Genomic DNA, 12,716 nt, shown 5'->3' with positions numbered 1-12,716 from the left:
TCTCTCTCTCTCTCTCTCTCTCTCTCTCAATCTCACTCTTTTTTTTTTAAGCAAATTTTATTTTATGTGATTTTTTTTTTTAAGCTTAGCTATTAATGCTGGGTGAGATCTCCCTGTTGCAAGTGTAGCACATACAAACCTACTTTAGAAACTAAAACTGGAAAACACAAAACATATTTCTTCTTTAATAAAATATAAGTGTATTAGAATTTTTTAATATTCAAATATGGTTTATCAGAATTAAAATTCTCATCCTGATTTCCTATGACGATTTTGATGATTAGGATTAGGGTTAGGGTTAGGATTAGGGGTTAGGATTAGGGGTTAGGGTTAGGATTAGGATTAGGATTAGGGGTTAGGGTTAGGGTTAAGATTAGGGTTAGGATTAGGGTTAGGGATAGGATTAGTGTTAGGGTTAGGATTAGGGTTAGGATTAGTGTTAGGGTTAGGATTAGGGTTAGGATTAGGGTTAGGGTTAGGATTAGGGATCTTAGGAGCTTTTTGTTCCTTTCATTTCCTTTTTCAGCCCCAAATCCTTCTTATGAAATTCTATTTTTTTTTTAGTTCTATTTTCTTGCAGTAAGATTCATTGTTTTTATTCCATGGAGACTCACTTTTCCGGTAGTTTAATGCTATGAAGGGAAAAGCTTGTAAAACATGGTAATGGTGTTGTATTTTTTTCCTCTCAAAAAATAGTAGTTAGAATATAAATGGTCAGTTGTTGGTGTAATCCAAGAAATATTTTTTGGGAATGTAAGTGAAACAGGAAAATAAGTAATATTAAGCTTTCCTAAGTAGTTTTAATTGTATATCATTCAACCTATTCTGACGATTGAACCCGTTCTGTTATGGCAGTTGAAATAATCATGATAGGAAATGTCATACTTTCTTCTGTTTGCATTTTGTTGTTTCATTTCGCACTGTTTTTTACAGTCCCAGTTTTTCCCACATCAACAATTTTTAATGCTATTGGCCAACATTTTCATAACAGAATAAATACATAATTGCAGGTGTGGTGATTGTGTGCGTGGTTCTGCGCTACATGAAATATCGCTGGACAAAAGAGGAGGAGGAAACGAGGCAGATGTATGATATGGTGGTAAAGATTATAGGTATGGTATTGTTTGAATACTAAACAATTGCTAAACAATCACTCGGTGGCGAGTGATTGCTTCATTTGTTTGATTTATTTTCAGATGTTTTACGAAGTCATAATGAAGCTTGCCAGGAAAATAAGGATTTACAACCCTACATGCCTATTCCACATGTGCGAGATTCCTTAATACAGCCTCATGACAGGTGTGTTAAATGATACATAAATGAATGCAAAGTGGTTATCCTTCTTACCTTGTACTGTGCACTCCTTTGGAAACTTCCTTTTTTTACCCTCTTGCTTTTGGGTAGAGTGACAGACAGCTTAATTTCCAAATTGCTCTTACTCATGTGCACACTGGGACCTTTGTTACCATTCTCTACCTTATTTTCATTTTATTGCTAAATAAACAGGTGCAGACATTACAGCCAGTGGTGTTCTATATTTCATGACTTTTTTGTTTGTTATTTAAGCAAATTAAAACAAATAGAAACTAAAGATTGAATTATTTTAAAGAAAAATGACCCCAAGTCTTGAAGCAGCATTCTTTTTTTCTTCTTAAAATCACTTTATTGGGGGCGCATCCAACTCTTATCACAATCGATACATGCATCAATAGTGTAAAGCACATTTGTACATTCGTTGCCCTTATCATTCTCAAAACATTTGCTCTCTACATAAGCCCCTGGCATCAACTCCTCATTTTCCCCCCTCCCTCCCTGCTCCCCCTCCCTCATGAACCCTTGAGAATTTATAAGTTATTATTTTGTCATATCTTACACTGTCCGGCGTCTCCCTTCACCCACTTTTCTGTTGTCCGTCCCCCAGGGAGGAGGTTATATGCAGATCCCTATAATCAGTTCCCCCAAAGCAGCATTCTTAACACTAGCAACTGATCATATCAGAATTAACAGTGGAGCTTTTGGGGTGGAGGGGGCCAGGGGAAGAGAATACAGGTGCTCATAGTTCAACTTCGTAGATGCAAATTCTATTCATCCAAAGTTAGACTCAGGCCTTGTAAGTCTTAGTTTGAACCTCTCTTTAAGTAGTGATACTAACAGCCAGAATTAACAACCACTATCAGTTTACTAATGTTTGCAAAAGAAGACACGGGGATGATGGTGCGTTTGTCACTTTGTGTGACAGGAGGAAAATGAAGAAGGTCTGGGATCGAGCCGTTGAATTCCTGGCTGCTAATGAGTCTAGAGTTCGAACAGAAACCCGGAGAATAGGTGGTGCGGACTTTCTAGTTTGGAGGTGGATCCAGCCTTCTGCATCCTGTGACAAAATACTTGTAATACCGTCTAAAGTATGGCAAGGTCAAGGTAAGTGCTTTTAAAGAACATACACAAAGTACATCTTTTCTAATTTTAAAGGTTATAGAAACCATGCTTGCGTGTGGTTGCCCCCCCCTCCATCCCCCCACCCCCATTAAAGCAAAGTTCCTTTTCAAATCCTATTCCTTAGATGGGAATCATTATTATTTATTAATAATCTGAACAAGATATTTCTCTATAACAATAAAATACTATATGCTTTATTTCTGTCTTTCTTTTTTTCACTTAACAAGCCAATGCAGTATTACAGATATAGCTACTCTTTTTTTCCCTTAATTTCTTTTTACAATTACAGAAATACAAGATTTTTATATAAATGGATTCTTTTAAAATGCTCTTTTCTCCCATTATTTTTGATTACTATATTCCTTTTTCTCACAAATACCCTTTCTACCCATCTTAAGTCCCTTGCCAAGTAGATTTTGTTGGTTCTTCCCAATTTTTAATGCATATATAGGTATCTACCCTTTTTTTTAGTTTTTTTTAAATAGGTGTTTTTGATAAATAGTTACCATAGAAAAAAAATGAGATCATAATATACATACTTCTCCAAGGGGATTTCATAACATTCTTGGAAAAATAGAAGGAAAAGCCAATGAGCTTTCCCTAAAACATTTTGAAACCCTTCATGTTTCTTAGTTTACTTCATTAAAAAAATATCCTTGAATATGGGGGGTTTCCTTGGACATGTTTGCAAATCAACATGATTTTTTTTAATGATCTTATAATATTCCATAGTATGAAATAAATCTTAGTCTAACCAAACATTGATTGGTTAGTAAGCAACCATGTATTTATAATTTTCATATAAAAACTAACCGTAAATATAAATCATTACATCTTTATATTTTATTTTCTGTGGTGTTTCCCAGAAGTGGGATGTGTCTGGGTGGAGAGAACAGAGTACTAGATGATGCTTGATTGCTTCCAGCTTTCTGAGTGCTCTCACCAATTAAGTCTGTCATCATGTAGCCAAACTCTGCTGGTGATAGCACTTTGAATTTTTACATTTTAATGGTTGGTTGCAATGTGAAACCTGGTTAATTTGGAGTATTTCGGAATAGGCGTAAGATGAATCTCATGTATCTGTTTGTTGGATTCTGTACCTTATAAAACTGAAAACATAAATTCCAAACCAGCCAGATCTGATTACCTTAGTGTCTGCTTGTAATTAGAAGTCAACCTAATTTCATCATAAAATTAGCAACTGGTGCTAATATGATGCATTCGAAGCTCAAGGGAAGTCGTTTTTTAGTCATTTTTAAAATAGGAGTTTTTCCAACATTAACTTAGGGATGCTCTCTTGACCTTCATAATTGATATTCTTGAAAGTGCTTTCAAGTTTTTAGTGCTATAATTTGTTTTAAGTGTATTAATTTGGATGCTCTTTTTGAAAAATAATTTTATCAGTTTTAAAAGCTCAAGGAAAAGACTGCACACATGATAAAATGCAACATCATGTCAATGCTAATATGAACGTTTTTTGCATAACATTTCTTAACTGTCCTGAAGTTCTGGTTTAAAATGTCCCTTCTGGTTAAGTGCACTGGTTTTTTAGAGTCAGACAACCTGCACTTACTGGTCCTGAGTCTGAAAACTAATCCATGGCTGCAGGAAAAGTATCTTAACAGCTTTGAGCTTTCATTTTTTTCGCTTGTTAAAAAACGGTAAAAATACCTACTCATTGGTTGTGTGTGTGTTAAAAAAAACAATGCATATGAAGTATATATGACAGAGCAAGCTCTCTGTATTAAGTACTCAATAAAATTTAACCTGCTATAGTTGCACTTAATAAATATTAGCACTCTTGCTACTTTTACAGTAGTTTGTGGTTTCTTTTCATCTAGGTTGCAGAATATTCATTAAATATTCATAAACTCTATGCTAGGTACTAGGCTATCTTAAAGGACACCTGGTGGCACAGTGGTTAAGGCACTCAGTTACTCACTGAAAGATTGGTGGTTTGAACTTAATAATTGCTCTGAGAGAAAGATGTAGCATTCTGTTTGTAAAGATTTATATCCCTGTCATCCCTGTAGGGCAGTTCCGAGTTAGAATTAGTACAACAGTTACTGAGATGTTATTGCAAGCTATCTTAATTGGACTATGTCTACGTAAGCCACACAATGAAGTATATATTTACTCTCCCTCTACTTGTCCTTGATAATCACCTTCAGTTAATAGGGGCTCCTGAATTTCATTTCATTGAAGACATGCTAGGTGGCGCTCCAGGAATAGACTGCATTTCAAACTTTCTGTGCACTTCTCTCTGGACTTCTTACAGTTACTTGGGTGGATCACAGCTGTCATCCGTCTCCCTCACTAAACTGCAAACTCTGAGTGCCTGTGTCTACCTTTTTCATCTTAACGCCTAATATGAGGAAGCATGTATTGAATATTTTTTAATTAAGTGAGTTAGTGGATAAATACCTTTCAACATAATGGAATAATGGCCAATAATTAAAAACTATTTTTTTGTAGCATTTCATTTAGATAGAAGAAATTCACCACCAAATAGTTTGACACCATGTCTAAAGATTCGAAATATGTTTGATCCAGTTATGTAAGTATAGTTAAGAGTACATGTAATTTTTATTTGGAATATTTGGTTGAGAAATGTATGATGCTCTTGTAATGCTGTGTCTGCAATTGAAAATCTGCTTTCTTTCTGAATTAACCACAGAAATTGTTAGTGTTTTCCTCTTCTGTTTTGTTGAATTCTAAGCAAAGATGTGGCTATAAGAAGCAGATGTGTAATCTGTGAAACTTTTATAAAAGTCTTTGTATTTCCTGTGACTCGCTGTAGCAGATAAATACTTGCGATAAATTAGCATGTGTCATTTCAGAAATTTCTTGTCTCTATGATTATACTTGCCACACAGAATAACACAATTAAATGTTAGTACTTTAACAGTCATAATATTTTACATATAAGCTATAATAATTTTTAGAATGAGCTTTTTAGGGGCCACTGCTTCTCTGTCCAATAATTTGAAAGCTCAAATTCTTTAAACACATTTTTTAATCCTGAAATTTTATTATTTAAACTATCCATAAAACTCATCCGATAACTCATTTATTTTAATAACTGTGTGTACTACCCTATAACTGTTCTATGCATTCATCTCGTCTACTTCTAAAAAAGACAAGGAGAAATCATTGATATAATGAAATTCCAAACAATTGACAGCAAAATTGGGCACACCCATACGGTCCATTTTTCAGAGGTAGAAATAATTAGTGTTGTAGTGACCCTCCTACTGGGACTCCTTTCATGTTTTTAGGGACTAGGAACCCAGTGCCAGTCCAATATAGTGCTATTATTGAGGTAAATATTTAAGATTTAAAATAAAGTTATCTCAAGAGGGAGATAAGCAAAAAATTATGGAAACCAGGCAAGCCGTTGAGAGATTTGATGAGTTTCTGACTATAAAAATGATGCTCTCTCTAATCCTTCACCTAACTCACAATAATTTTTTTAAAAGGTAAAGGTATCATTTCCCTTGCCTATCATCTGTGCCTCACAAGCACAGCAGGTGTGCAATACTGTGCATTACGGTGTAGTCGATAATGGCTACAGCTGTCAATACTAAGGTGACTATTAGTGCAGATGATTCTCCTTCCATTATTTTGGGGAAAAGAAACTCAGAATATGCTATTTCGGATTTTAGGAATTTGAAATAATAACGACATTATTTTAGGAATAATATTGTTTAGGAATTTGAAAATAATAACAATAAAGAAAATACTAACTTTCACAAGTTCAGTACACGTCATTTAGTTGAAGACACTTAGAATTGTGTGTGGGGGGGTTGGGTTTTTGGTGGCGATATGGTTTATTATTTTGTTTTCATTGGTTTCTAGGGAAATAGGTGACCATTGGCATTTGGCAATTCAAGAAGCAATTTTAGAAAAATGCAGTGATAATGACGGTATTGTCCATATTGCAGTAGACAAAAGTTCTCGTGAGGTAAAGTTAACTTTCAGTATGAAATTCTAGTTTTTCTGTTTGTTGCTATTAAATTAAGATGATTTCTTTTTTTGTCACAGGGTTGTGTATATGTTAAATGTCTATCTCCAGAATATGCTGGAAAGGCTTTTAAGGCATTGCATGGCTCTTGGTTTGATGGTAAGACATTTGAAATTTACAAGCATTTAAAGATTAATTATGACCCTGTAAACTATTACCATATTTTAAAAATTAGATTAGCGTTTTTAGAGTTCATCTGTCTTTTAACACAGTTGATTGTCCACAAATATTAAGCATGTTTACAGAACTAAAATATTTTTATCTTACAACAGGGAAATTGGTCACAGTGAAATACTTACGCCTAGATAGATACCATCACCGCTTTCCCCAGGCGCTTACTTGCAATACTCCCTTGAAGCCGTCAAATAAACACATGAACTCTATGTCTCATCTTCGTCTTCGGACTGGCCTGGTCAGTTCTCAAGGAGGCTCCTGAAAAGACTTTCCACTTCCCCTAAGACTGTTATTTACGATAGGAAAATTCCTGTTTGGCTTCCCGTCTTCCCTTTTAAATGCTTTTTTGTATGTAATATTTTTATTGATGAATACAGCTCTGTTTGAACGTTACAGAAACCTTAAGGTTCCAAAGGGACTTCGCAGTGAAGCAGTATGCTGAATAGATAGAATAACTGTTTCATTCAGTTTGGGGAGCGCAATTAAAGCCAATGCATTTAAAGTTTTGCATGAGGAACATTGACTTTAATAAACATTTTCAGATATGGTGATTGTATTTTTGCACTGAGAAGTGTTTGGATGACCACACGAAAGCATGGTGAAGAGGCTTCTTGAATTTCCATAATTTCCTGTGAACTAATGTTGTGAGATTTTGTATATAGTCAACTGCATACTTTCTTACAGGCTTATGTGGTAAAGCAGTTACTTTGCAATTCAACGTTAGCATTTTATTGCTTGTAAGAGATGCATTTGCTGCAGCTGGAATATGGAGAAATTAATTTTGAGTTTTGTGGTTGCATATAAATGTAAAGGGTGTACATGTACTTAAAATTGGTTTTTGTATATATATGTATAAATGCTGGTGGTGGTGAAAGTAGTTTTGTTTTGTGAGAATGCCTGCATTAAAGCAGTAAAATAAGCTTCCTATTTTATTCATAATCTAATATGTATATATATGTGTATGTTTGATACATGTGTGTATGTGTAAATATATGTGTGCGTGTATATGTAAATATATGTGCACATACACACATATATGCATATGGCTGTACTATAACATAGGTCAAACAGCCAAAACCTGGAAGTATTAGATACAAGTTTAAAATATCTTTTATAGGTTTTATATAAAGATGTCTGAGTATGATTTTGTGTGGAAGTTCTAAAACCAGTTGTAATGGATACAAATTTATGTGAGCAATAAAGAAGCAATTGGCAGATATTGGAAAAAGTATTTTGTGAAAAGCTGTATTTATTATAAATGCTAGGGCTGTGACATAGTACCATTGGGATTAAGTCATTTCCCAATCTATTTATAATTTAATGAAATGTTAGCTCCCCCCTTCCTCATACCCCTGTTCTATGTCAAGTTCAAAAACAGGGCACATTGTTGCAGCAAAATGTGTATTTGATTAATTATATTTACAGTTTTAGGTTGTGAAAGTTTGCAAAATAGTAAATGCACGAGTGACTGTTGACTTTGTGCCTCAGTATTTCATGTGTTTCGGTAAAGTTGCTTTATTGTCTATGATTTCAGATTAAAATAGTTACTGAGCAAAGTTTACTTGTAGACTAACATTATGGGTTTTTTTAAATTTTCAATAACCTGTTTATATAACATCATTGTCGGTCCAAATGACTATGTGAAAGAGCTGGAATTGTACCAATTCTGATTTTTTGTAAAGCTCAGTTTTGTTTTTGTTTAGTTTCATTGTGTGTGTGTTGGGTTTGCAGCATGAACTTGCACAGATAATGCACGTTGTTTGGTTGCGTGACCATGACGCACACTGTTCTGTACCAGGAAACCCTATTGTGCCTTACCTATGTGCTTTTGTGGGCACCATGTTTATGAAGAATAAAAAATGATTTGTTATCTGAAGAGAATAAATTTTACATTCTCAGTTTATGTCTCAGATGCTGAAGTGTGAATACATATATATATATTATATAAGTAACCAGTCTTTCTGTATTTTATGTGCATTATAGTGGTTTAACTGAGGTTAGTGACACTATCTTGTAACTTTGAGCAAGAGTGAATGTAAAAAATAACTGACATTTTAAAAAGGTTACCTTTTGATGCAGATGCATCTTTTTCTTCTAAAACAGATTTCATGTAAACATTGTACACTTACTGTAATATATCCTTATTGAGCAGCTTATTTTGCCTGAAACTGTTAAGCTGACCAAGATCCCTCCCTGCAAGACAGATGGGAATATGTATAATATTTGAGCAGTTCTGAAGTTTGATGTAATCTGTTACTTGTCCTGTTTAAAAAAAAAGAAAGATTCTAATTAAAAATTTACTAGGTTTTTTTTTTTAAATGTGTCTTGACTTTTTAAAAACTTTAAAAAGTGCCCTGTGTCTTTATTTTTTTCACTGGGAAAAGAAGTGCCTTTGTTTTACTTACTATTGAACTGAAAGGTCTGTGAGTAAATGGGTGCTTATAAAGATGGACGAAGACCCTGAAGCTAATTTCATAATTTGAACCATCCGTTTCTGATCTATTACCTTGTTTGTTTGTTTGTTTGTTTGTTTAAACAAATGCATTTGTCCAAAGTGTTTGAATGAGTGGGACTCGGGTGGAGCAAGAATGCACGTCAGCTGCACCCTGAGTGCCATCTAGCTCTGTGAGGCGCTTTCTCACGGCCCCACTTCTTCAAGAAGGAGAGCGGTTCTGCGGCTTTCTGGCTTACCCGTGTCACGTCATGAAGGAGTTCACGAGGACGCTGCTTTGAGGCCCACTGGTTTAGATCCTTTGAATGGTTTGAGCCAGAAGACTTGCTCTGTCTGCTGGTCACTTTTATTGATTGCTCTCAATGCAGCCACTGGTTTGTAAGGGATCCAGAGAAGGAAGGAATGCAACTGAGAGCAGGAATGTGGGGCAAAACTAGGTGACAGAGTGAGAGAATGCGGGGTGCTCTGGGGATGCAGAGCTGTCCCTGCTGCATCTTAGTAGAAGGTAAAGACAACGGGCAGACTGCAGAGGAGCAACAGGTGCATCATAGTTTTACTCAGTTGAATGTTTATAAGTAAGCATCTGTTAACTAGCATAAAAAGAGCTCATAGCTTTTAGGGGAGATTCCATTCTTTTTTTTTTTTAAACAATTTATTGGGGCTGATACAATTCTTTTCACAGTTCATACATACACATACATCAACTGTATAAAGCACATCTGTACAGTCTTTGCCCCAATCACCCTCCTCTCTTTTCTTCCTTTACACTTCATCAGGGACTCAAACAACTCCCACCACAATCCACACACATACACACATCAACTGTACAAAGCACATCCACACATTCCCTGCCCCAATCACCCTCAAGGCACCTGCTCTCCACCTAAGCCCCTTTGCATCAGGTCCTCTCCCCCCCCCCCCCCCCCGAGGTTCCATTCTTGTGATGAGCTCATTGACAGCAAGGTGGAGCGCCGGGGCTGTGCAGACATCCTTTCCATACTCATTGGTATGTGGTTTCGTGGCTGTCTTGTAAATATTGAAGCGTGGTTTTAGACATTGATGCTTCTCCGTGTATGGTACCCAATGGATGGCAAGTTATTTTGATGTTTCATATGCCCAGAATATTTGCTTTAGTAAGATTTCCCCTGGACTGCTCAGTCCCTGGCCCTAGTGACAGATAGCACACTGCTACGGCGGCCGCCTGCATGGCCCCGTCACTCCTTTCCTAGACTTCCAGACAGTCTCATCGAGTATGAGTTTGTGTTCCACCATATACTTTGGAGAGACTTAATTCAGTCCAGAACAATGTCTGCATTCTTCCCTGATTTGTCGTATCGATTTTTGAAGTGGAGTTTTCTTTTTACATTTCCAGATGCTGCTATAATTCTTCTCTTTATCAAAATAAAACTCAATACTAAAAATGTGAACATTTTGAGATCTCATTGGTTCTTTATTTCCCACACAGGACCCTTGGCGATGTAGTGCGTTACATTTTGGGCTGCTAACCACAAGTCATCAGTCCACATCCACGATGAGACTCTCAGTTCTGGTAAAACCTCACAGCTTTGGAAAACCACAGGGGCAGTTTTATTTTGTCCTTCTATGGGGTTGCTATGAGTCACAATAAACATAATGGCCATATTTGTTTTGTTCTAGAGATTTAGAATATTAACATCCCAAAATGTAATAAAAATTTATTATCAGCTACTTTACTCCCCGCCCCCCCCCCATATTAGATCTTTAAATTCCAGAGTGTAGTTCACATTTAGAGTTAGGGTGATCCTGGACCCCTCTGTTTGGTTCCATTGTGTAGCAACCTTATGACCCTGGCACTGACCTGGCTTTCAGTGCTAGAATCTTTACTGTTGGCAACCCTAACTCAAACCCACTGGCATAGCGTTGACTCCAAGTGACCTTATAAGACCGAGTAGGCCGTTCTAAGGCTCCTCAGATACTCAGTCTTTGTGGAAGCAGATAGCCCCATCTTTCTTCATTAGAATGCTGCCTTTCCACTGAAAGAGCCCTGGTGGTGCTGACCGGGAAGCATGGGAATGCTAACCTCAAGGTCAATGGTTCCAGCCCTTGAGCCACTCTGCACCTCAGGAGGAAGTTGAGGCCACCACCTGCTTTCAGATTTATAGCCTGGAAGCACTACATAGAGTCACTGTGATTTGGAATCGACTTCATGACAGGTTTTAGAATTGTAATCAGAAATTCTTGATTTGCAGTTAAAATGTCTAAGTGAAAATGAAAAAGTAGAGTCACCCAGGTTCTTCCAAACACTCAAAATTTTTCCCGTAACTGAACCAGGGGTCAACTTTTAAGGTTCACTCAGCTTGAATAAAATGTGCATTCATGAGGCATGATAACCCCATTTCAAGTTGCTCATTGGCCACCAGTGGCCTTCATGCTGTTTAGTGCAGTCCTAAACCAACTCTTACCTTTCTAGCCCAAGGTTTGCTCACCTGGCAACCTGTTTGCTAAACTGAATTGTTTACCTTTCCTATGCAGACCCTTTACTTACACGCTCATTGACATTGTTCATAGTGTTTATTTTGCTTGAAAGGTCCTCCTTTCAATATCCAAATCTTGTCTATCCTCCAAAGTGCTATACAAATACTGCCTCCATGAAGTCTTCTTTCCCTTTTGCTTAACTTTTTTTGAATTAAATGCTTTTATTGGAGCTATTATATCCCATCACAAGCCATACATTAATCCATGTGTCAAGCACATTTGTACATGTGCTGCCATAATTTTCAAAGCATTTTCTTTGTACTTGAGCCCTGATATCAGCTCATTTACCTCCCTCTCTCCTGAACCCTTGATAAGTTAGATTTTTTTTTCATCTTATATCATCCTCTGAAGCCCCTTACCTACTTTTCTGTTCATCCCCCTAAGTTGAGCCTTGTGATCGATTCCCACTTTCTCCCCCCACCTTTCCCATATCCTCCTGGTTTATCATTCTCATTTTTGGCCCTGAGAGGTTTATCTTGGATTCCCTGTGTTTCAGGCTCTTATCTGTAGTAGGGTGCATGTTCTGGTCTAATCTGATTTGTAAGGTAGAATTGAGGTCATGAGAGTAGGGTGAAGGAAGCATTAAAGAATTAGAGGAAAGTTGTGTGTTTCATCGGTGCTATACTGCACCCTGACTGGCTCCTCTCTCGTGACCCTTCTGTGAAGGGATGTCCAATTGTCTACAGATGGGCTTTGGGCTCCATGCCCCACCCCTCTTAATTCACATTAGATATGGTTTTCTAGGTTTTAGATGCCTGATAGCTGATCCCATCGATACCTCATGATCATACAGGCTGGTGTGCTTTTTTCATGTGAGCTTTGTTGCTTCTCAACTAGGTGGCTGCTTTTTTATCTTCAAGCCTTTAAGACCCCAGGTGCTATATCTTTTGATAGCCAGGCACCAGCTTTCTTCATATTGCTTATACACCCATTTTGACTTCAGCAATCATGTTGGGAAGGTGAGCATTCTTGTGTTGAGGGAGTACATGAGTAGAGGCCCAATGTCTGTCTGCAACCTTAGTTCTTAACATATAGATATAAGTACATAGATCTATACCCCTCTCATTATATATAAATATATTTACATATGCACATGCCTGTATTTAGACCTCTACA

The 12,716-nt window shown here is 36.8% G+C and overlaps 1 protein-coding gene across 1 annotated transcript in view; it reads left to right on the top strand.

The window, feature by feature from the left end:
- Positions 1 to 8,953, top strand: part of LEMD3 (LEM domain containing 3) — a 74,656-nt gene extending 65,703 nt beyond the window's left edge. The window contains exons 7-13 of the mRNA XM_075551335.1: positions 1,011 to 1,112; positions 1,197 to 1,299; positions 2,240 to 2,418; positions 4,912 to 4,993; positions 6,295 to 6,400; positions 6,481 to 6,559; positions 6,733 to 8,953. Of these exons, the coding sequence (XP_075407450.1) occupies positions 1,011 to 1,112; positions 1,197 to 1,299; positions 2,240 to 2,418; positions 4,912 to 4,993; positions 6,295 to 6,400; positions 6,481 to 6,559; positions 6,733 to 6,896 (815 nt within the window). The 3' untranslated portion in view covers positions 6,897 to 8,953. The remainder of the gene's footprint in view (positions 1 to 1,010; positions 1,113 to 1,196; positions 1,300 to 2,239; positions 2,419 to 4,911; positions 4,994 to 6,294; positions 6,401 to 6,480; positions 6,560 to 6,732) is intronic.
- The last annotated feature ends 3,763 nt before the right edge of the window (positions 8,954 to 12,716 follow it).

The sequence above is a fragment of the Tenrec ecaudatus genome, chromosome 6 (assembly GCF_050624435.1).
Source record: "Tenrec ecaudatus isolate mTenEca1 chromosome 6, mTenEca1.hap1, whole genome shotgun sequence".
NCBI lineage: Eukaryota > Metazoa > Chordata > Mammalia > Afrosoricida > Tenrecidae > Tenrec > Tenrec ecaudatus.
The sequence above is the reverse complement of the archived record's forward strand: the minus strand, read 5'-3'. Positions and strand labels throughout refer to the sequence as shown.